Source organism: Acromyrmex echinatior, chromosome 13, assembly GCF_024713525.1.
Source record: "Acromyrmex echinatior isolate Ae372 chromosome 13, ASM2471352v2, whole genome shotgun sequence".
Classification (NCBI taxonomy): domain Eukaryota; kingdom Metazoa; phylum Arthropoda; class Insecta; order Hymenoptera; family Formicidae; genus Acromyrmex; species Acromyrmex echinatior.
Window position 1 is genome coordinate 8,857,706 of NC_141864.1, and position 27,002 is coordinate 8,884,707.

Here is a 27,002-nt window from a genome sequence, read left to right on the forward strand (position 1 = left end):
ATCAATTGTAAATTGTAAATTTAATGTTTTCAATAAATTAATGTAATTCGACCGCGTTTACCACGATATTGTATGTACATATAATATACCAGTTATATTGCATGCAAACCACGAACAAACTTCGCAACTCTCACAAATTATATTTATTCATCGAAAAAAATGAAATGCCAATCGACAAACGTAATTAAGTTTTCTTCACGCGATGCAAAATTAACGTCTTCGATATCAGCATATACATCGCAAAAATATTTGCGTTTCCTATGAGTTATGTACATAACGCGCATCCGTTTGTTACGAAATAAAATGCAATAATTAAATTTGCCTCGAGAAATGCCATAACGAATTCAATAGTAGTAGAAAGAAAGCATTTCATAAATATGAAATATGTGCTGCATATCTAGAATATACCGAGGTTTCCAGCTTTATTGACGACCACTTATTCGACGACCACTTTGCGAATTGTGATAAATGATACTGCTCTCTATTTCATTTTTAACTGTGAAACAGTTTCCTATTTTCTGCATACGTTTTGTTGTTTTTGACAATAGTAAAATTCTTACCAGCACATACATATTTAATAATTTTCATTTATTAATATTATTAAATAAAACCAAAATTTCAAACCAAAAATTGAAAAAATACAAAATAACAGATTCTTTTAGAGAATATTAATCAAGTTTAAATAAAACCATTTTCAATTCATGATTTTTACAATAGATTTTTAATTTTTAAATGTTATTGTATAACAAGGCAAAAGCGAAAACTTCATGATAAAAAATATTTGCCGATAAATAAAAATGAATGTGTTTTGTGTAACAATTCATATTTCGCTCGTCTGAATGTGAATCTTTAATTAAGAAATAAATCAATATTTGATGTTCCTCTTTAGTTTATGATACAATCGTGTACAGATTCTATGTGATCTGTTTGGTGGAACAAAACTTACGGCTGACCAACAAGCTGATTTTTCTACTTGTAACCCAATCCCGCGAACGACTCCCCGGAGGTAATAACCCTTACGCTGATCACGTAAAAGACGAGATCATCGTAGGTGTGAGTCAGTTTTAAATTAATGACTCCCCAGCGCTTAATCTTCAAGTTGAATCCGAGGCATACCTGTTAAAATAAGCCATCAACTGAAACGCGGTATTGAGATGCTTGTGCACCCCACTCTTGACGCGCGGCAGGTAGCCATAAGCAGTCAGCACATTATCAATTAGCATCGGGGCCCAACAAATGGCGAACAGCACCACGACTGCCACCAGCATTTTCACCACCTGTTGGCAGCCATTCGAAGTGGTTAGAGCTGTTTTCCAACATTTATTAAGACCATAATACAGGGAACATCACATTATATTTAAACAATGTACTGGATATAGTCTGTTTACTTAACAGTAGAGATATCCTGCCTCGAGTAAAGCTCAGATGTATACTTTCAATCCTATATTTTCATATCGACTACAATATGTGATCTCTAAAAGCATGTACAATTTTATTAAACAAGTCCATTTCAAAATTAAAACCTTTTTTCTTCAAAAGAAAAATTTTAAAATTTATACATTGTTATAACAACATACAATGTGTGAGCTTCATAATTATTTAAAAAAAAACAGTAAAAAGTTTTTTCATAAGTGAACTCAATAATAATTTAAGAGTACTAATTAATTAATTACTAAGGATTCCAAAATGATTTTTGTAAATTTGTATAGCCATTTCTTTCTATTATTCCCAAGGAAAGATTAATTAAATCAAACCTGCTTCATAGTCCGTGATTCTTCATCTTTTTCGTCCCGGCGTGATTTGCGTTCGTTTCCACCCTGCCGTTGGGTCATAGGAATAGATTCCGTATCTGCACTGTTTGGATTTAATCTGGAACAGATTAAAAATTGCACTCTGATTATACACACGAGAACCTCATTCCATTGCATGTCAATTCTATTTGCGCCGACTATAGAGGATGGACGAAAAAAATAGACTATTCACAAACCAAATTTCAAAAATACGAACAAATAGAAAAATTTAATACAATATGAATTTAAATTCGATTTTAACCTTTCAATAATTTTAATTTAGCTTTCGATATTTAAAAAAAAACCTATATTAATTTTCTCTTGCAGCTGACTTCTTTGACAAATAATATTTTAATAAAAAGATTACAGTTTATCCCATCCTTTTTTTACTTTTAACGTTAAATAGCGCTTTTCTTTTCATATCCAGGCACTTTTGTTTTCATATACACGCGAAGGATATGAAATTATTTACGAGAAAAATCACTGAATTTTTATCTAGCGCTTCATGTGCATGTGAGAACCCAATTTCATCTTAGCAAGATATTGCGTGCATTAACTACGTTATGATTCTACTCCGTGGAATTTCCTTTGATCTTGCACGATAGTAATTTTATCTCGGAGAATTTCTCCGAGTTGACCGATGTACTAAGGTCAGAGAATATTCTAAAGTAGCGACCTTTCCGCGATCGGAAGCGTTAATTTAATAACGCGTATACTTGTACTGTATACACAGTGTTTCAAGAATGATGGCAATCGATAGCACAAAAATGTATTTTCCCATGCAATTGATTCTTCAAAGAAATCTTTGCATCAACTGATAAAAAAAACTTCAAATAATTGAAATCTGTCTTAATTCTTATAATTATGTAAATAGTTTTTTCTTCCTTCCTTCAAATAATTCTTATATCCATCTAATTTGTATCAGCTCGAATTCGAAAGCTCGTCTTCTAAGGAGCTTAAATGAATCTTTTTTCATTTAAGCAAAAGCACATGTCGAAACATTTTACGAAGCATTACGGGCAAAAGAGGTACTTCTTCATGGAAAGACTTAAACTCGTAAACACAACTAAAATCCTTCTCAAAATAAGTTTTCTACGTTCATCGACGGAAAATTCTCAAAGATTCCTTGAAATGTTTTTAAATATATCGAGCGACTACCTGAAGATGAGCACTCACGACGATGTTTCACGACATGCAGGAGACGGCGAATCGAATCAAGTAGAGTCATAAAGTGTAAATGCATTCGCCATTACGTTTGCCCCATCGCCCTCGATCTATTTCAAGCGAACCGCCTGCGGTCTACACATTTCCCAAAGAAATACTGTGAACGATGCGACCGCATCCATTACCAAAAGTTTACTTCCCACTAAACTCAAATATTACTGGATGAGTATATATATATATATATATATATATATATATATATATATATATATATATATATAATTGATGGTAACAAACAACAAGAATTCAAAGTTTTTCTGCAAAATATCTAATTCAAAAAGAGGAACTCGCTTTAATGCTTCAACTGCTTGAATGTACAATTTGCTCTTAAAAGAAATTAATTAATTTCATTTACAATTATTGATAGAAAAATTGTTTTAAAACTACCTGTACTCGCTATATATTTTTTATCTCGCTATACATTTCTACTTTCCAATTTTTTTTAATTCTAATTATGCATCTAATTATCGTGTTTCTTTATAAAGATTCAAGATTTATTTCACGAAAGAGAATACAAATCCTGTCGATCACGATAAGTTTATACAGCTTACGTTATTCGCAACTATATATGAATCTCGATGAGATCTCGCGAGATATTACGTTATTGCGACTGGCGAGATAAAATGCGTTATAAATGATAACGCGATCTTCTTCACCGTATTATCGTCATCCAACCTCGATATGAATTCTACCTGCCAACACCCAAAAATCGGCTATTCAATTGTAATTTATATTAGATTGCTGGTCGCGTCAGGACACCCATAAAATGGCAAAAAATTAGTGCTTTTCTCTTCCGCTTGCTTACGACACGTGACTGATGTCCGTGACGAGTAATCGACATTTCATACGACCAAGCGAGAACACGGTTTTCGATTGTTGTTATAGCGGAAAAGGCAAATAGCAATGTATGCGCCCATTTATAGATTATTACCAAGTCCGATACGCGGTAGGCGGATGTCGCACATAAATTAACGCAATCGGATTCACACCGATTATTATTGCTCGTGGTAGAATTAGTATTGGAGAATTCAATCGTTTAAATTTCCATACGCATATTCGTTACATATTTCCCGAGATATTACCGCTAAAATGTAATAGTTTCACTCTACTGAAATTTAATAGTTCATGATAAATTATCGATTATAACTGAAAAGGTCATATTGTTCTCAAAACAATTTCAGGAACGCATTTCAAGCCGCAATTCTAAAATAACAATTCTTAAAAATAAGCTTCTCCAAGTCATTATCGTTTTCTTTTACGACAATTGATATTTTTATAGCAGTATCGACTATCTATTTTTCTTCTTGATTTTTAACTTTTATCTTCTTTTTATACAGTGTCAATAAACTTTTTACTACACAACTTTAATTGTATTTATTTTCTGAGACCATTAGTAATTTATACGGATTTTGTGATTTTGGACTTGAAAAATTTATTTTCGATTAAACTTGCTGGCATTTCATAGATCAGGAAAAAGGAATGCTTTCTCTGTTTAATTCAGAAATTCACGAGGTCCAAAAAAAAAAAACAAAATCTCGAACTTACGCATGCCGAGACGTCATATGATATCTTCGTTTCATAACGCGCCAAATTTCCCAGCAGATACTCGTGTAACAGAACGCCATGATGATCAATGGTAGCACGAGAACCACAATGAGCATATAAACTTCGTGAGATCTCCACAGAAGTCCAGCTTCGGAATTGCGAACGCACCAATAAGCGATCCTCCTCACTCCAACTTCCTTGTGTGTCTGAAAAGAAGAACAGACAATAAATAAGAGAACACCGAAGGCACGTGCCTTCCTCGACATGTTCCCGGATGTAACGAGACATGCAAAGATGTTTCGCGACGTGCTACTCGTTTTTCCACCGCGTTTATTAAGCTGTTAAACAGGCATTTATATATGTCGGGGTGATAAGATTCCGCCGGAATATGAAAGCTTTTTATTGCTCCCTCGCCGTTTACTTCACGGCCCCGTAAAAAGGATCAGCCGTCCGCCTTCGCGCTTTATTAATCCTTTATGACGTGACTCTTTTTTGGATATGACCGAAGAGAGAATCTTATCCATTCAACGTGTCGCAAGAAATGCATTGTAATGGCATACTGGGATTTCCGAATAATTTAAATCATGGAAGGAATTGTAAAAGTCATAATTCCTTTTTAATAGAAGAATAAAAAATGTCAGTGAATGACAAGTCAAATCCTACATAATTGAAGTAAAGGATCATCTTAAGATTTTCAACAAAGAATTTCAAAAATATGACTATTATCACTGATGCTTTATAATAGCTCAGATAAAATATGCAGGGTATTTTCGGATTTTCTGTACAGATTTTCTTTAACAGTGTTCTATGAGCTGAAATAAAAAAAATACTATATGAAATAAAATAAATATGGATATAAGTATTATATAAATACAGATTCTAAAATGCTTTGTTAAAAAGTTATAACAAAAATATGAAATGTGTAATAAAAAAAAATGTTACCTAAGTATACAGTTTAAAATGTCGTTCGCTCATGTCAACACAAATATGACATCGATGAAATTTTGGACTTATTATCTTTTTCTGTGATAGAAAAGGTAGAGGAAACCTTCATTGAATATAATCTTGACAGCCTCAGTGAAGATTCCCTTCTATCATTGCAAAAAAATAAATTCAAAATTACATCGATGTCAAGCTTGCAATGAGCATTTTCAAATGTAACCTTAGATAAAATTTCTTACATTCATATCTTTGTTATAACTTTTTAATAAAACATTTTAGCTATGCTTATATAATATTTTTCATTCTTCAGCTCATAAAACACACAGGTTAAGAGTAAAACTTTTTCATTCATTTCTCGCGATAATGTTTATGTTTCTGGACAGCACATATTGAATATTTACCTACAGGTTGTGCTTTCAAGAAGCAATCATTGTATAAAGTAATTATAAACACGTCAACTGCATAGCGATATTATTCATAAATCTTCATTTAAAATTGAAACTGAATAACTTTGCTCTATTCTACTGTTAAAATTTATACAGAAAATTCAGGGACATTTTGTACAGGGATCCATTATCTTTCTAATTATATTTTAACGGGAGATTCAAAGAAAAATCGTGGAAAAGATCTCTATTATATAATATTTGATAAGTACTTCAAGTATGAGAAATTAAAATATTCTCATTATTTCAAATTGACGACACTAATAAAAAAGATATATTTAAACGTAGCGTGCACTGCGTGTTATTTAAATTATTTCTCTTTACGATTGTAATTTGTAATTCGCTAATGCTTCGCGAAGAATAAGAAACTATTTCAGACGCATTTTCTCTTTGACTGCGTTTTATTCTCAACTTTTTATTCATAACTTTTATGCCAAGCCTGTGTGTGCAAAAATTTCATTTCCTTCAATCTTTCATTTACTTTCTCATAAGAATAAGAATTTCTCGTATAAGAGACTTGTTCACCGGTGAACCTCAATTCGAAAATGTTATGTGCACCCTTGTAGAAAATTGATTTCACATCCCGATTTGCGTCACGATTACAATCAGTTTATTTCCGACGTCATTGAAGGATTATTGGGATAATATTGGAATAACAAAAGTTGTCACAAATAAGTCGCGTACAATCCTTCGTATATAAAATAACCGATATTTTTTATCCTAAGTGAAGTAAAGATAAAACCAAGTTTATATTCAGGACACAAAAGGGCATTTTTCATCGGAAAAGAATCTTCTGAATGACAATTAAATATCAAGCAAAATAATCTTTATCTCGTGTAAAGTAAATTCAATTTTTGTAAAAACATTATTCGATCGTACAAACATTTAAACTATTTAATTAATGAAAAAATTTTCTAAATACATTAATTTTTAGCTTAAATTAAAAAAAATTAAATATATATTTGAAATTTAAAATATTGTTGATATTCCATATTTAACTCACGTCGATCAATTTGAGGCAACGTTGCACGAATCTTCATTTCAGACAACTAAAATTTGAAATCAAATGAAATGTAGTGTATCTAAAATTTATACATTCTACAACTACGTTAAATGTAATATAGAATACCAACTACAATGTTTTCAGCATCGATGATTCTGAGAACGTTTAAATGAAAACGCATCGAACATTTATCTAGGAAAATATTAGAAATTACGAGAGAAGTATTCTCCAGGTGAAAATCCAATCACGTCGGTCTTCTCTCGATTTTCTCCTGCTTAACTCCTATCTTTTCAACGTTGAGATGAATCTGTTCATTAAAGTAAGTGAACGAAGCTGGGTGTATTAACTTTATCGGACGTGCAACTGCGGGGCGTATCATTCTCGGATTTCGTCGATACTCATTATATGTGTGTGTAAAATATTGCGAAGTGCCATGTTGCGATAAACGATAGTATGAAAGTAACACGCTATAATGACAAGTGCCAGTAAACAAAATTAGAGAGACACATCGTTTCATATTAATTACATTCAATTTAAAAATCGCCAGAGGTAGGTGGTGTCAATGTATGTTTAAGATAATTATTTCTGCACATACATTTTTTTTAAATAAAGAATTTCATATCAAAATTTTAAATGAAGAATATTTCAGATACGGAACAAACAACTTGATAATCTAATTCATGTAATTACAAATCTTCCTTAAATACAGCTAATTTGAAATGAAGTAGAAAACAATATTTTTTCTCCAGTTTGGAATCAAATTTTCTTTACTACACTGTGATATAAATCTTAGAGTATAAATAACGGAAAATTAAATGTTTTTTACAAAAAATATCACGAATAGAAATACATAGTAGAATATTGCAATTGTTTCACGTTAATCTTGAAACGGTTTTTTCTGAAATTAATAGTAATTATAGTTTCGGACCTACCAAAATCTAAACAAAGTATTAAATGAAAACAGAGAAAAATTAAGAAAAACAACGTTTTCATTAATGTTGAGTACAAGTTGAAAATATCCGTACCTGTGTAAACGTCATGGGTATTCCCAATAGAAATGCTGCTATCCAAGTTATGATTACGATCTTACGAGCTTGGCTTATGGTACATATATACTGCGCTCTCATTGGATGCACTATGGCGTAATACCTGAAACAGTAACAAAATTATTTTGAGAAATAGTTTAGATCTAAAGAATTTTATTTAAGGATTTTTAATATATCTGTAAATTAGTTTCAATTAAATCTACTGCGTGCAGTAAAGAAAATAAGTACGAAAACTAAAACGAAGATTTCTATAAATATTATAATATATGATACTGTAAAAAATAGTCAAAGCGCGACTATGAAGCATCTCCGAGAGACCATACGTTGGTCGTGGTTTTCACGATGCCATTTCTAAACATAGGATCAAAGCGCTTTGTCTTGACTTACGAGGTAACATTTCTCGCAAAATGGCATTTCTGTGGCGTGGATATTAATTTGAGTGTACTTTATGAATATTCCGCTTATAGTACAAAAATATAATAATCCGCGACTCAAAAAGATCACATAACGGCGTGAAAAATTGAGAGACTTACAACATTTTATTCATAGGTTGCGTCAATGCAATATTCTTGTCAAAATGAGTCTCTTGAGATAGTCATTATGCAACCAAAATGAAATCCAAGTGAAATTATCTATTTTGTATTACAAATATAAAAGGTATATTAAAGGTAATATTAAAGGTATTTCTTTAATCAAAGATTATATGTTCTTGGCATTAAAAGTTTCTCTTGGCAGCCAGCGCGATAAATAAACAAGTTAAAAATTACGTACATAAAAAAAGTATGTATAATTTTTTCCTCTTTAAATTTTTATATAATATAAACAATGTGTAAAAAAAAAACAGATACGCTAAAGAAACAATATCGCGCGCTTTATTTTGTTCTACAATAATCTAGTATTAAAAAAATAAAATGTAATAACCAATGTATACAGAATTGAATGATATTAGCATTATTAAAACAAGAGCTGTTTTCAGATTAGAAACAAAGATCGGATTAGATCATTTTATTATAAGCTGTTTTATAAGCTTGTGAAAGCGGAAAAATCGTCCGCACAAAACTGCATACAAATATGAGACTCGAATCAGAGAGAAATTAAATCAGGACAGGGAAAGTCCAGCACCAGGGGGGAAAAAAATCTCCCTGTTTGGACTCCAGTTGATGTGAAAGAACAGAAATATAATGAGCAGATAGAGGACCGAATCGCGTAATAGAGCGGAAAGGCGGCCGAAGCATTTACGCTGCATTGTGCAGACTCTGCTGTTGCGTTTTCCGCCGCAGTTTCCGCCAGGTCTCTTTATTCGCGCACAACGAAAGGACCGAACTGCCTCCTTGTTTTCGGCGGTATTATCGTCGTCATGAATACAAATTGTTCTGACCGATGTGTCGGAAAATCAGACAATTCATCGATAAGAGCGGCGAATGAGTCCCGTCAAATGGAACGAATGACAGGCTATTGTCCGACTTTTTATCGCTCAAACCGTTTGCGTTTTATGACCGCGAGATTGTCGTCGATACGAACATCGTTTTGCGTGTTTTTGCGATCCAACGACGATTTTTTCTAGCAGAGAAAAATTAGGTTTAAGAATGTCTGAAACGTCGCGCGAGTTATTCTATATCGATTTCTACAGGATCAAATTTTCGTGTGCATCGCGGAGAAAATAACGACATTGAACCAGCCGTTTCGAAGTACCGGTAAACTTTCGCTGATACTTCTAATATCTTTCAATAGTATTTGTCTTGTTTACAAACTCTGCATACAGTAGGAATATTCTTTCGATGTTAAGGAATGGAAATGAATGACAGAAAGAATAAATACCAAAAATACTCAAGCTTCATAAATTTTAAAAAATATATATTATAACAGGTGGGTAATATTTTTCGCAATAAATTCTTTACAGTTTTTCTAATTTAATTTAGTGGGGATTATTAGCGTTTCGGATTGTGTTGAAAATCCGAAAATTATCAACGCGCAATCATATCTGAAATAAATTGATTTAATAAAGAATCTCTATCGTATTTGATATATTTTTTAATATGATACAAGATACACAAATGCAATTACTTTAATCTACTTGATTTAGAACATTCTAATACATTTATTCAGCACATACATCTTTGTTAAGACACGACATATTAACTTGACACAACATTCGACGATAATAACTCAAAAAACTCAAAAATTTAGCAATTTTCCGTTTTATAACTTTCACTTTTAGATTACACGAAGAGCGTTTCTATTAAAAAAACTTCACAATTATACCACTAATTATACGAAAAATTAGGACTGCTTTCCTTTTAGGAAGACACAGTCGACGCAAATGTCGTTTTATCTTTCAATTAATAACAAAGATAGAACGATATTTGTGTCGACCGTGTCTGCTAAAAGAAACCTAAATCTCGATGAAATGAATTAATTTTCAGTACTATAGTATACAGTATACAATATAGCTTTTAACAAAAAGTGAACAAAAAATGTTATTATTGTATATACACAAGATTTAATACTAAATAATTTTTTTAACTACGGTACATCAAAGCCATAAAATTTGTGCTCGCCGAGCATTTTTGATAACCATAGTTCAAAAACAAAATTATCGAGCCTTTGATTTTCTGTTCACAATATAAGCTATATTATATTTAAAAATTAATTTCATCAGGACTCAATTTTTCATATAACATAACTTATAGTACGGAATCCTTTATCTAAAATATTTCTCGTGTAATTGTGATCTTGGAAAGAAATCATGAATATGTTTATTACATTGTTGAAATAGGTAAATGGAATTTATATGTCACAACAAAATAGTCCTTATATACATCGAGTCTACTTGTTCGTTTAAATAACTACATGAGCCATCAACGAAAGAAAATACGATCGATTAGGAATACTCGTGAACATATTCCTTGTATTTGACTTCGCTTGTACCATCATTGATTGCGTCACGTTACTAGACTCTTACTAAAACTAATAAACGTAGACTAAGTAAGCTTCTTTAAACTGCTTATGCGCGATCTAATTGTTGTGCTCGACATTCAATAGAACTATTTGAGATGGTTTCCTTTTGTGCACTGCAAATTAAATTACGAATAAATATCAAGTGAAAATTGCTTCTAAAGAATAAAATTACAATTATGACTGAATAAAGCACAAGATATCCTAGAACACATGATTCTAAATATAACGATAAGCTTAATTTTAAAGAAAAAAAACTCGAAACTGATTTTTTTGGCTGTTGAAATCATTTCAATTATTGAATATTGAGACATGTACAAAATTTCAAATAAAATAATTTATACAATATAATATTAAGAATTTTAATCAAATTTTAAGCAAATATTTAAATATGTCATAAAAATTATTATTAGAAATATATCTCGTGATTAGTATTTCGCTTTATGCAAATATCCCGGAAGTTTTTATAGTTAAGCGTAAATCAGACTGAAAGGAAGAAATAATGGTTTTTCAATTTCATAGCAAGTCATAACGGGAAAGTGTTTGCGAAGTTGGCTCGATAGCGAACACTATAAATAAAAGAAGTATCTCCGTCTGCTAGTAGATTTATGAGTCTCGAAACTCAAGACGGAACTGGGTTGAATCGGATTCTGACACCGTAGAAACTTACTGTTTCATTTTGCAAAGTTGCTTTAATTACTGCGTAGTCTTCTTCTCTCTTCTTTTTTCTCGTCCCTCGGAAAAAAGGCTGAATACGCAGTGTTTTATGGAACTACCCTCTATCTCGAAAGTTTTTCACTACATGAAGGAATTGCGCAAAACGAAAGGGTAATTACGTTAATCTACGTTTTAATCCATTATTTTCTAAATACCAATAAGGATCAATCTTTGTAATAATATTAAAGCAATAGAATTATATAAAGTGCTTCAAATCCTTTAAGTAAAATCTCATCAAACACCGTTGTGGATCTCTCCGAAAGAGAGAAAAGGAGAAATTCGATAAGGGAACAATGAAAAGAAGATTAAAACGGTCTTGTAACTCAATTTTCCACTTGAAAGCTCAAGTAAGGTATTTTTTACGATTATTATCAGATTATGTGTTTATTAGATAGAATGACCCGAATACGTCCGGAAAAAAGATTGGAACCCCATACTCGAGACTTTTCTTTCACGAGAGTCGCAAGATTGTCATCCTTGGATTAGCGCCAACAGAGTTACTAAACGTCCGTGGCGCCTGTTATAATTGCTACACTTGCTCCGCGGTTCTTTCACGAAAATGCAATAACCGTGCCAGACGTTTGCCGGGGTTGCATAATTAATCTTACCGTATACATCCGACAGCATCTCAATCGTCGGGATGTCTCGGGTAATCTTATTTAACCCCGCGAGACGACGTCGGAACCCGAGACGGCATGCAAGGGAAACCGTAGAAAATTCTTTTTATCGCTTTTTTCAGGTCCACGAGAATAACGCGAGGCCAAAAAGGGGCAAACATCAAACCAGTGATTGTCATGAGTTGCTTCGTGGGCGGCGCCAAGTTCTCAGATTAACGATGGATATTCAATTTCAAAGTGTTCACGTTGCCGTCGTTTAATCGCGAGAGAAAGAAGAAAAGAGAAGGGGGGGAGAGAGAGAGAGAGAGAGAGAGAGAGAGAGAGAGAGAGAGAGAGAGAGAGAGAGGAGAAAAGCAAGAGATAAAAATCATTACGTGGGATGAATACGTCTTCTAAGCGAAATAAAAGAGGCGCCCGCTCGCGACCGGAAGTACAGTTCCTTCCGACGCGATGCTCTCTTCTACTCTCTCTTCTTCTTGCTAGGTCAGGTTCTTTCAACATAGTTCCTTTTGACTGATACAAAACAATATAGCTATACAATGTGACGATGAAAAATTCAGATAGAATTACTGCAAAATTTTCTATAACATTGTGAATATTAATGTAGAATTATTAAAATTAATTACAACTCCTTTTACACATTTTTAATGATCAATGTAACGGATTCTGATATATCTTGCAAACTCTTATATTGTTCCTATTTTATCAATTCCTTCAGTCTTTTTTTAATACTTGGAATATCCTAAAATACGATATCGATATTCCCAAACTCTTTTTAAGAATCTGGATCTAATATCATGTGTAACAAAGAAAGAAAGAGAGAGAATGAGAGAGAATGAGAGAGATTTTCGATGATATTATATAAAATATCATGTTATCTGCATATAATATTATCTGTGATAATATGACGGCTCACAATAATATTGCGGATTAAATAAAAACTAAATGTACTAATTAAATGTTGAAATTTTATCTCTGCAGTATGTTAGTTAATACTACCTTGAAATTACGTAATTTAAAAGTCAGTGCAAAATATGAAATGTACTGTTTTTTCATAAAAGGATTTTATTCGAAAGTTTAAAATTTATTTTTGCTTACTTTTTTATGTTTTGATAACATATGATATCGAATTATAAAGTACATCTCTCGCATTTTCATGGCAATTTATGTGAGAACCCACATATGATGTTCATATTTCTATCATTTACACTACACTGCCAGCGGCGATTTGTACGTACAATATTTGTTGTTTAAAACCAAATTGCATAGTAAATTTCAAAGTAACTTTTTTTTTAATTATATCAAATTGTATAAACCAATTGTGTTATATTATTTTACAAATCCTTCATTTTCAAAAAAAATTTTTCAAAAAATCGAATTTAAGTCGAATTTATTATAACTTCTTTTCTACGATGCCGATTAATTATTCGAGAAGTTTGATTGCGTTGTGATAAATTTTTTTATGATTTTATTAGAACATTTTATTATATTTTTTATAATTTTAAATTCGTAATACTGAAAATATAGCAACCAAAATACATACTCACATACGTAACAGGATAAAGAAAACAACTCTAATTAAAAAATTTCTTTACAAATCACAAAATAAGTGCACATATATAAGATTAGTGTGCGTGAGCATAATTATGCAAGAAGTCACGACACTAAAGTGACACGATACTAAAAGATGTAAAACTGTCAAAATTTAATTAATTATAATCATGTCAAAGTACAGTAGTATATAACTGCCCTGATAATATTCGTAGGAAGTATAAGAAATGATTGTACAACCAGGCAATCCTTCATACGATAAAATAAATTAAGTTTCTAATGATATAATAAAAAGAAATTAAAGAAGAACAAATCATCTCCAAAAAAAATGTACTTATCAAAAAATTCATATTCTTACAAATTATAAAAAATTTTGGTGCAAGAATTTTGATATTATTTATATTACATTCTCTTTAAATTGTATCTATAAAGGAATTTTAGATGTATGTTATGTCTAAAGAACAAACAGAAAGTTCCTGTAATAAATATTAAATCTTATATCCAATATATTCACAACAGAAATATTCATAACATAAATATTTACATTTGTAAACCGTGTAATCAAATCTCTATATTCTTGCTATATATATATATATATATATGTATGTATATATATATACTGCAATTTTAGATTACTCAATATAAATTTTAAGCCGATCACAATTGATTTACGTGACCCTGTTATGGCATAATACTTTACACAAATCGTAGCGTATACTATCCTTGTTGACTCTTGAACGTTCGCAAATCCTTTTCTGACACAATCGATACTCAACTGACTTGCTTGTGATTTACATACGATCGTAATAACCATGACGTACAATCAATTGTCAGCAAGAATAGTGCAGCAGGAATAATCTCACCTCTCAATCGACATCGCAGTAAGGGTGACGACCGAGCAGATTGCCGACACACTCTGCATGTAATGTACCGCTTTGCATAGAAAGATACCCATGGTCCATGTGTAAGAGAACAGTTTCGCTATCTGCAACACAGAAATTACTGCACATGAATATATAAAAGAGAAAAAGGAAGAGAACTCCAAGCCTGAAAGGTTCTATTTATTAAAATTCTCGACTCGATCACTCCACGTGCCACTTCAACGTAATTATTATAGAAAAAAACATGTAAATGATAATAGGGAGATCTCATAATTTCTTACAAGAATATAAGTATCAGAATCAAAAACAAATTATGGCAATCAATATGCGCTTCTTCCGGAAAATATCTCCTTCTGTTTTGCCGGTAAGTTTCAAGATATGAACAAAAATAAATAAAGCCACATTGGATCAAGGTGAATCTTGATGCATAATAATTATATTTTTGTGTAAATTTTACAATTTCCAGTTCAAGTAAACTGTGCGATTATTTCTTAAAACACAATCTTAGACTAAAGTCATACTTAGTATTGATAAGCAATTTAATATTACTCTAATATACTATTATATAAGCATCTTTAAAACTCTGTAAATCATTTATTTAAAAAATTTCAATAACTATCGATTTAACAAGGCAATCGCATATTGCTCGCTAATCATTAAGACACCATAATAATAAGTAAGGCATTGAACGGTTCACCAATGATATTTCTCGAGAAGTAATTCGCACTATTCGTGACGATTAAACGGCCTAGCATTGTGCACTCACGCACGCAATCATATCGGGCGAAGTTTCGCGCAGTCATGAGTAGAAAGAGGCGGTTTAATCCGTCAAATAGCACGATAATTGCGCCGGAATATCCGAGTGCCAGTGGAAAGAGCACGCGCAGGCACGTACGCGATGCGCCCGGGAACGCGGAAGCCTGAGATTTCCTCTGGCTGTTCCGGCTTAACCCTGCGTCCTGTCCCGCAAACGTTATGTTCCCACGTGTAATGTGCGATTTAATAAACGCTGTTTATCACGGTATAAGACACAGCCGCGCACTGACAATGAACGGAAAATGATTAATGAATCATCGGGGGAAAAAGCGTTCATTTTCATCCCAGGATTAAAGTGTCCATTTTAATCCCAGAATGATGAAACGAATAAAATATCCATAAATTTTGATAAAATTTGTGGATATTTTATTTTGTTAAAATGAAATATACAAAATCTCATTAATCGCATTAATCAATCTTATATATTTCTCTCTCTCTCTCTCTCTCTCTCTCTCTTTTTTATTTTATTTTCGCCTGGCATAAAAAATCTACTCAATAAATCAATTATCTCTATAAATACAGATATCTATAATTTTATTATATATGTATATATAAATAGTTTTCAAGTTTTTAATATTTTACCAAATATTTTATTTGCTATTTTGATGTTAAAAAGTATACAATAGCAAATATTAATAAGATAAAAACTATAAGAAGTAGTGAAAAAAACTGAATGATGTAATTAGAACAAAGCGAATTTCTCTTCATTTTTTACCAGAGAAAAGACCATTTAACAATTTTGCAATTGGGATCGAAATATCGCCTCTCTGAAAAGCACTTCGATCACTGATGGAGATACGGATTAAATTCGAAACTTCCCCGTCAAAGGAAACCTTCCGGCTTTAATCAACATCCCTTGTGTCAGACGCAGGTGTCTTTGTCGGTTTTGTTATAATCGATTTCTGATGTTAGAGATTTACACATTCGAATCTCGTTAAAAGTCGAAGTTCATTAAATTGTACGCACCAGGTCTCTGTACCTTATTGAATAGATACTTGTGACACATTATACTAGCATTCTCGCGAAATTCGATATCGGGGAAGAAAAAAAATACAACGAAAGTACAGCGAAATAAAATGCAATTCTTCCAGTTTCTGCATGACGAGAAATGAAATTCTATCGAATTTCCACTGACATTATTAAAATTCGAAAACAAATATGACTGGAATTTCTCTTCTCCTGTTTCTCATTAAAGAGACAATTTTTCGAGCAACCGAATCAATTCCGCGGTGACATAGCAAAATGAAAAGTGTAGTGTCGACGAATGTAAATAAGACTCGACATATAGACACATTCTTCAGATATCCATCTCATGTGTGCCACCGCAATAACGATGAAAAGGAAGACCGAGGAGCGTGGGAGGACCATTGCTGAAAGAAAACGAGTTCTCAAGGGGAATCGCACCGGAATAACGTGAGATCGAGCTGGGTTGCGGTCGACGTCCTTCTTATTTAATTTCCTCAAGAGGGAGCCAAGAATTGTACTCCTCATCTCTTAAACGCTGCCAGAACTAATTTTATCCGGATTCCCCTTACGTGACGGCCACCACTTGCCATCGAGACCTTCAATTTGCGATCGTGCGACAACCCTGATTGCAGCGTGGCGCGAATCGAGAGAATGCCTGCAAATTTGACGTGAAAGAACGTCATTTCCCTGTAACACTTAACCGATAATTAGTTCATCACTCGCGGTGAACTTACAGCGAGCATATCACGCGAAATGAAACAAGCATGCACGATAATATCGCGCGCAATGGAAACGAGCGACCTAATTAACTAACGTCACTCGTAAGGTGCTACTGTAACAACGCGTCACGACCAGCCAGTAAATCATGGATGTAGGAGAAGAAAGGAAAGTGGGTGCAAAGAAATGCATTTACTACAAATACCACGCGACATGGTAGCGCTCTTTATCGATTTAGGTCGTTTATGTCAATGTGGAGGAAGCAAAAGGTAGATAGACAGATATCGATGCTAAAGTAAGTTGCCAAACCGATGTATCTTTTGACTAAATCTCGATAAAGTCGATATTTTCTTTGGATAAATTTGATCCGTTATCTACCTTTTTAAATTGGATTATTGACATTATATAAATTTGTAATTAAGTTTAAAAAAAAAATTTTATTGAAGTATAATCCATTTAAAATTATAATAAATTTTTATTTTTAAAAATTTTTCGCTAAAGAAAAATCTAAATCTGCTTGTTAAACTTTCGGATTTTATCTTGAATTACTTTATTACGGTATAACCTTACAAGAATTTCCAATTTTTATAGTTCGAAGAAAAAAGGTTTAGACAAGAAATAAGGGTAACAAGGAACAATGACATTTCTTATAGAATAGCGAGTGACATGTTTAAGGTTAATAATACGACATAACGATCTCGCCTAAGCCGGAAATTGCTCGTATAACTTATGAACCAGAGATATATTCGACGTACACGATTTAACGCAATTACGCCTGATATAGGTCGTCGCTCGTTCTCAAAAATCGTTTCATACCAATCCAAATCATGGCGAGCAATAAATAACAAACGAGCTGCTCGGTCTTTTCATTTTCGCGGCATCGACCGCGTTATCGAAACAGTCTCGGTACAATTTATTTCTCTCTATTTCCCTTTCTCTCCTGTGCCAGATAGAACAAGGATTGTCCATGCTCGACGCGACAATCCGGAACAGCTTCTCGACAATTGCGAAATTCGATATTGTCGCGCAAAGAAAGTAAATTGGTGTGACTCAGAGAATAATTGTTTTCTCGACAGAAAAGTACAGATCCTTTCTTTTCTTTTTATTGTTTCTTCAGTGAAAGATCGAAGCCAAACATGAAAATACTCGGTTTGAAATAAATAAAGAAATTGTCCAGGAAAAATTCTAGCGAAAGATAAATAATTAATATCACGATTAAAGAACTAAGAACTAGAATTTACTAAGAATAGATCAAAGTCTGGCGTGAGAATAAATGATTACATATCGTTCCTTTACTTCAAAAGTAGCACAACTAAAAAAACATAATTTTTATTGCTATAAATAAGTTAGATAAACATTATTCTATCGAGTTTAGAAAAAAATCATCAAAATCGTCACAATTCAAAAAAAATAATTTAAGGATTATAAAACGAAAATAACAAAAATAAAATTTGATTATGTTAAATAAAATTTTTGCTCATATTATTTGATTAGTTAATAATTTCCTGTCAAGTTCAAAATATTTAATTTTCCCCTTTTCTCTTCATTTGTTTTTTCAGGTTGTTATTTATTTTGAAGTAAGGGAATGATATCTTCTAAACTCTTCGATGTGTGACTACTTCTAGTGTGACATACCGAAAGCTTTTTTTACTTCACTACCATAATTTTTCATTAATAAAGATACACACATTTGTTTATTATTGTTTTATTCTTTAATGTCTAGCGTTTTGATTAAAAATTAATTTATTATAATATGTTCATTTTTATGCGATATTTTTACATAATACTCATGTGATCAATGCGTGACAAAATGGTATAGAGTGACACCGAAGGGTTAATTATATGTAAAACGTATCAATAATATTCACGATCATCCTGTATTATAAAATAATTATAGAATCATTCTATGAAATCATTCGTTCGCTATTTTGTCACTTGACATCGCAATTTGAAATGACATTTATCGCTATTCTCTAAGATACGATGCATGCAACGATGCAAATCTATGCAGAAAAATATAAACAAATCTTTTCTTTTAGTAAAAGTCACGTCGCAACATAAAAGGAAATGAGAGAATAATACGCACATATGAAAAGGTGCACATTCGCGCAAATAATTTACTTGAGGGAAGAAAGAATACGCTGGCAAAATCTTGTACTGTGTAATAATAATGTACGGTACTAATGATAATTAAGTGGTACATTTTTTTAATTAAAATTTTAGTCGAGTACTATTTAAATGTCACCAAGTGTAACAATAGAACATACAAAGTAAAAAATATCTTATGTCTTTCTCTATTCTTAACAAAGGATAAAGTAATTAATTGATGCCAACATTAAAAACATTGTAGTTAACAAAAGCTCTGTGATTTGACACAGTCTTTTAAATTTCCAAGATCTGTAATAAAAGAATAGCAACCGGAAAGAAAGAAAATTCACAAATATAAAGAGATAGTAAAAGCTTTATCTTTTATTTAATTTTAAACCGATTTTACTTAGCAGATTTGAGGATTAATTATAATCCTCGAAATAACACGTAGAAGTACATGTGTGTGTAATATTAAAAATTCAAGTTATTACTATGAATGAGTTAAATAAACATTCTATCAATCATTGGAAGTAATTTAATATTACAATAAATCTAATATTAAAAATTGGAAATTTATTACAGTAAATCTTTTCAATATTTTAACTGACAACAATAAACAAAATATAACAAAGAACTTTATTGACAGCTAATTCATATTATGGAGAAACGATCGGAAAAAATTCGTTCGTTAAACGAGGTATAACTCAGTGCCACAACAAATACATGAACTTTAATCAAACACTGGTATATGGGCTGACACAGCAATTTAGCTTTTGGAAGAATGTACCCGCGCAACATCACGTGCATCCGAAACGTTATCGATCGCGAGTGTGTAGAATGCGTGTGCGTAGAATGAAAATTCTCGTGAAAATGCAGAACATATAAATAATGTCAACAGTTTCACAGATAAAATTTTTCATGGTGATCGCGATCGCGCATCGTCAGCAGTGTGATGAGGCAATAATATAACGACACGTGGTCGAACGAACAGACAGTTCTATTAACATCTAATTACCGACAGACATTTGCGCAAATGCCGCGTTATCGAATTAATTTCGATGCGACGCGGCAGTATAGCTTCGTCGTCGTAATAACACGCAATTTAAGTGCAAAATTGAGACGATAGCAATAATTAGTTTGTTAATTGCGTTAAGAAGATAAAGCGCCGCGTAACAGCATGCTTCCGATAATTAAAAAGCGTTCCAGTCTTTAACAAATGATCCCGTTATCTTAGCAGTGCCACTCTAACGAAAGTTTATCGGTAAATAAGAATCTCCTTTCTTACATAAAATAAATACAATGGAAAAGAATGCTTGTAAATATTTATAGGTAGATAACATCTTTTTTTCTTCGAGAGAAAAGTTGCCGTTGACGCAGTGTCTTCTAAAAAGACACCTCTTATTTCTTAGAAACTGATTATTGCGCTTTATTAATACTGAAATTTTTTTCTTTTACTAAAAACATAATCTGTTTAGATAATTAAAAAAATAAAAATTCAGAATTTACATATTTATAACTTTTTTTCTGTACAAAAGCAGCTAAAAACGAATTCTACAAATAAAATTCTTAGGATTTTCTTTTGCAATTATTGCGTAGTTAAATAACAGTGATTATATTATTAATAATATTACATTATTTTACATATTTGTAATTTTCTGAATCAGTTTTATTTATATTTTTTCTTTTTTTATTATTTTTTTTTTTTTTCATAACATGGTTTTAAATATAGAAAATAGAACTAGTTGGAGTGCGGCATAAAAGCAACACAACCTGTTTGTAAGATAGATCATCATTAAACTAACTTAATTTTCCTTATCGAAGCTAAAGGCAATCGTGTATTTATGGAAAAACCCTTAAAAAAAGAAATTGTATTACATATTTGCTTGGAGAACCACATAAAGTATGCATATAAATTAAAAAACGTTTTATATCAAAGTGAAAAGATTTTTAAAAATCTTGTATAAATCCACTTATAAGTAAAAAGGGCTACGAACCTAAAACATAAATTGACAAACTGTATGAGTAGTTAAAAAAATTTTTTTTTGAAATAAAACTATGTCATAAATTAAAAACGTAAAATATTAGGTGTTGGAATTAATTCGTAGCGTTTTTAATGAAAGAATGTTATTTATTTCACATGAGCATTAAAAAATACATTAATGAAAGTACTTCCCATCACTTGTAAAACGCTACGAATTAATTCCAACACCTAATATAATTTGACAATCAGAAGGTGAACAAACGTTTCGATCCTAGTTGGATCATTTTCAATGTGACAAATAAATTAGTGTGACAAAGTAAATTAACAACGGTAATTAATAGAGTTATAACGTAGATAAAAAACATAAGAGATCAAGTAAAATTCGCATTCGGACGCAAATTAACTATAAAACTCGCTCCAAATTGAGAGGAAATCAAACAAACAATTATAGTTGACAAAAATGTGCTCCTCCGAACCGTATGTGTGTATAAAGACAAACATGTTTCTGTTAGCAAGTATAAATTGTAATAATAAATTAAATCGGTAGAAGTAAATAAAAATAAAAATAATAAGAATAATAAGAAAAGTACGAATCGAGTCGCAAACAGTAAAAAGGAAAGTACAAATAAGTCCTAAATAATAAGTCAAATTTAAAGAAAGAGGCAAAAATTATCTTTGATATTATAAGACAAGCACATAAGAAAAAAGAATAAATCGCCAACATGCATTGTATATGTATGATAAGTTTAGAACAAATTCACAATAAATACCTTATGTGTGTGTCGAAATGATGTATTATAGATTAGGCAATGCGAATGGAATCGAAATTGATCGTCTCTCTAAGAAGCTAAGATATAAAGTACGACATATAAAGACAAGAAGGTTGAAATGGAAAACTAGAAAGGGAAGGGGGAAAAAATAATAAGAAGGAAAGAATAAAGTGGAAGGGAGAGAAAGTAGGGAGAGAAGAGAAGGATAGGGAAGGGAAAGCAATCAAGAGGGAGAAAGAGACTGGATGATCTGTGAATAAGTATCGGGTAAAGATTCGGTATCGTTTTGTCTATTAAGGCCTTGTTTCTGTCTTTTAATTACCACTTATAAGTATTTACACAAGTACCACTTATAAGTATTTACAGATGACTGTGAAAGAAAAAGAATAGGAATATGTGGTATTATGTTAATTGTGGAATTCATTCTGTTAAACACTCATTTTTGCTTATGTTACGAAAAAGTTTGTTGAAAAATGTTATGAAAAATTATTGCAAAATTGCAAACAATATTATAAAAACTACTATCTGATAGTACTTTTTAGATTGTATTTATGTTACTAAAGTTTTATTTTTTTACTTTTGTTGAAGAAATATTGCTTAAAAACAAGGTGATATATCGGTATATTGGTAAGCTTCCTTTACTATTTTCGTGTGCAAAAAAATCTTCACACAAATATTAAAAGTATCACTTTATGATTGTTGCATTACTTAATTACATACTAATGTCTAAGAAAAATAGAATGGATTTAATTAAATGTTGATATTTAAGATAAATAATATCTCAAATAAATGTTTTTTTGAATAGATAAATAAGGGCTATAATTTAAATTCATAATTCATGTTATAATTTCTTTTGGATAATTTAAAATGACTTTGGGATAGATTGGTAATAACGCACTGGATTAAAATAAATTACTCGAACTTCGCTCATACGAAGTAATGTGCTAATTTGCGATAACATTCCAGCATACTTTATACGTCTCTAAATTAGAATAATGGGAGCAATGTCGACAGCACATCAAGCTGAAAGTCAAAGAGTCATAAACAATATTATACACGAGCGATGAAGTCAAACCAGAAACGCGATAATTATATCTGATTGTCAAGTATACTTCGTCACCATTTCAAATACAGAATCAGAGTTCATGAATTGATCTACATAATTAGCAATACGTGCAAATAAGCGAAACGTTTTTACCCAACGATTAATATTAGCTGTTAAATAAGCATGTAAAGTACATCAAATATTGTATTTTTTCAATAGATTTTTAATCAATTTATAATTGATTTTCTTCTAAGCAAGGAATAAATGGAAATATTCTGGTATTTTTAAGAGATAACAATTTAAAGAGTAAAATATCAATAAGTAAATATAAAGAGCTTATGTATTTAGAGAGAACTAATTAAGCTTTGAAGTTAACACAAATGACGAAATTGAATTCCTCGATTAATTTCACGCAAGTATAATATTTCAACTTGTACATAACATAAAAATCAAATAATTACGATAAATTACAAGTAATTTCAAATTTTTGTAAAAAATCTAATTTCTATAATATATTTTAATATTCTCTGAGCTATAAAAAAATAAATAATTTACATTTCTGTCTTTTGATACAAAATTTATATTATTTCCATATTAATCAGGAATTTTCTTAATGAAATCGTTTGTTGTGATTATCATACTTTCACTAGTATAACACAAAGGATTTATCTCGGTATAATAAAGTCAAACTTTGCCACTCACCGTATATTAAATTCATTATTCCATAATATCCTTTAACTAATTCTCATAGAAAGACGGTCTAAATCCCTGCAAATATCAGAATAAATAATATTCATATAAGCATATTTGGACGTAATAAACAATTAAAATATTGGACCTTTTTATCTGCTATTTAAATTTAAAATACAACAAATAAATAACAGCGCATTCATATTATACCGTGAGAAAAAATAAAATCGCGTTATTTTATGGAAAATACAGGATTAATTTTAATAAAAATGCGACAAAAATGTGTCGATATTCGTTATAAATTTTCATATTTCAGCGTTCTACATTTTAATAATTGAATCTGAAATACATTAAAATTCATCTGAAATTTTTCAACTCTCAAAGCCGCAATTCCTGCGGGAATTCCTAAGAAAAATTTATTCTACATCTTCGACCTAGTTTTACACATGAAATCATCTTCAAATTGTCACAAACACTGCCGCACTCTGTACGTGATACTTTTGTTGACTTTCTTATCATCGGACACCAGGTCGATGCAGTAAAGAGAGCTTCGAGAGTATAGAAAGATTTCTCGACGACATGACACAGCTATACATACGACGGAAGCATTTAAGTTCGTCGCGAGTCAGATTATTTTGTACCATCAACTTAAGAGTAACGCGACGTGCAGGATGCCGTCGTTAAACATTAACGTAACACAATGACTTTCAACGAACATCATTGAATGCTCGATCGCTAGCTCAACTTGGGAGTCACGAGAGAAATAGAGAGAGATAAATTGAGAGAGAAAGAAAGAGAGAGTGAGAAAACGTGGAGTAAGGAATGCTGGAGATACGTATTCTTGACGAAAATTGCGTCTGCGACACACTCGATTTATTTCGACGACAGCCTCCCTCTTTTCTCACACATACATACATCTTCCATCTCCCGCGCGTGTGCAGATTTATTCATCTCACGGAACACGGCTAAAGACTTTCCGTTCTGTTCCTGACGTGCGTTCGTAAGCCGCTTCTAGAAAATATCTTCACTGCAATATTCATATTCTGCAATACGCATTTCTTAATCCTATTAGGTGTGTATTATGTTTAATCAAACCGCGAATACTAGATCGCCTTTATGGATTATTGTCACAGTTACATCGCATTTAGGTATGTATATACACCTGCAATGCACATCATGTTTAATTGTATCATCGCCTATTGAATTGTCAGGTGAAGAAACAATATTAAAATACTTTTGTTCTCTTTAAGAATATTCTTTCATTATTTTCTTTTATTTATATTTTTATCTCAGTTTTTAAATTTTTGTTATGACTGTAGAAGATTGTAATGTTGTGCCGGTATCATTACATAATTTTTTATTTGAATGAAAGCAGCATAAAATATTTGTATAAAGTTATGAAAATGTATGCGTTCAAAAAGCAATTTTATAAATGCATTAAGATGCGCTTACGCTCAATTTTGAATAAATATCGAGATATATTACGGAAATATATTTTATATTACGGAAATTTTTTCTTATTCGTCGAAAAAGCAGTATAATTAATATGAACATGAGGTAGAAAAAAATTTGTTGAATCTTTAAAGATCTACTAAAAAATAGCAAAGAAAAATATAAGCAGTAACAAGTACGCTTAGAGTAAACAACGGATCGATAAACATCTTGCAATTGATATTCTAATTTTTCATATTTTACAACTAAATAAATAAAACTTACTTTTCGGTTACTTAATTTATTCTTCCAAATATATCTACATCGTCTAAAATCCTTATAAATCACCACAAATAATTTCAATTTTCCTCTTACTTCGAATACGCTGCTTCATGCAATAAGTAAAAGGAACACAATATCTTTTAGGGAAATTTTCTTGATGGATATTTTCCGAATAAATTAAATAAACAAGCTTGTGGACAAACTTAGTCAAAAAAGAAGAAAAATAGAGATTGAAATGTAAAATAACAATTCTTTGAAATGATCGCGAAGATCCTTCACATTACTTTTGAATAGTTTTAAAAATTATTTAAACTTCATAATTATAATTTTTATTATGACGTGAATGCACAACGTTAATGTATCTTGAATAAATATTTCATTCGGTTGATTATATTTTATAATGATTGTAATTTATAAGGCTTGTTGCTAATTATAACAGAGACGTATCAAAAGCAATCGTTTTAGACGTGAAACCTCCGTAATATTAAAATTTCCATAATATTGAATGTAAATTTATTACATTTATGATTGTTACATTTATGAGCTACGATTATATCACCTTACATAAATTCATTCCGTGTACGAGAATTTTGCTCCATGAATTTCTAAACTCAACGCAACCTTGCTAAAAACGTTTATGACTCTTTGTTGGTGTCGTTGAGAGAATATCGTTAATTATAAGAGATATGACACAGCTGTGCATAATCCAGCATGACGGAAAATCATGTTAACCTACAGAAATTCTTGGTACCGTACCAGTTTTACGCAATATCGAGCAAAAACATGTTAATTGAAATCAAATTTTTGCGAGCAAAGAGATCCAACGTGAAGCTCACTCGCAATTAGCTAAAAAGACAAATTTAGTTGTATTTTTCTATTTTTCTTTCTTATCTTATCAACTAATTTCACGAGAACATTGGACCATCTTGCTTGTAAAATTTTATATTAAGTGTTAATGTATATATTTCAAATCTTGAACTTAAAACCTTGAATTTAAGATAAGTTTTTTTATTAAAGCATATATTTTATGTCTATAGTATCTACAAAAATATACAATCAAATTATCATATTAGGTGTTGGAATTAATTCGTAGCGTTTTTAATGAAAGAATGTTATTTATTTCACATAAGCATTAAAAAATACATTAATGAAAGTACTTCCCATCACTTGTAAAACGCTACGAATTAATTCCAACACCTAATATGATATATCGAAAGAATTCTAAACTGGATTTAAAACTCATGCGGCTTCTTAAAAACTTTTTCGATATACCTATCGAGAATTTAACGATTCTCAGAAAGGAAGATGTTTCTCTGCTATAAATAACTTATATGAGAGAAACAAATCGTAACTCGTAAGTAAATCGTTTTCCAGCAAACTTCTCGTCCTGAAAATTTGTACAAGTGTTTCAGCTCTCTCGATGATTACCTCAACGTGATGATACCAACATCTAGAGTGCAAAACCAATATAAGCTTGGTCGCAAGCCGATAAACATTATTAT

The 27,002-nt window shown here is 31.3% G+C and overlaps 1 protein-coding gene and 1 long non-coding RNA gene across 3 annotated transcripts in view; one reads left to right on the top strand and one right to left on the bottom strand.

Annotated features, from left to right (window-relative positions):
- Positions 1-27,002, bottom strand: part of LOC105143078 (QRFP-like peptide receptor) — an 89,318-nt gene that overhangs the window by 11,770 nt on the left and 50,546 nt on the right. For both annotated transcript variants that reach the window (XM_011051092.2, XM_087412520.1), the window contains exons 5-9: positions 14,697-14,818; positions 7,973-8,096; positions 4,560-4,765; positions 1,755-1,869; positions 1,117-1,277 (exon numbers count right to left, since the gene is read on the bottom strand). In XM_011051092.2, coding sequence (XP_011049394.1) covers positions 1,117-1,277; positions 1,755-1,869; positions 4,560-4,765; positions 7,973-8,096; positions 14,697-14,818 — 728 coding nt within the window. The remainder of the gene's footprint in view (positions 1-1,116; positions 1,278-1,754; positions 1,870-4,559; positions 4,766-7,972; positions 8,097-14,696; positions 14,819-27,002) is intronic.
- Positions 15,957-21,996, top strand: LOC147907613 (uncharacterized). Its single transcript, XR_015547134.1, has 2 exons — positions 15,957-21,386; positions 21,535-21,996. It is a non-coding gene; the product is annotated as an uncharacterized LOC147907613 (long non-coding RNA).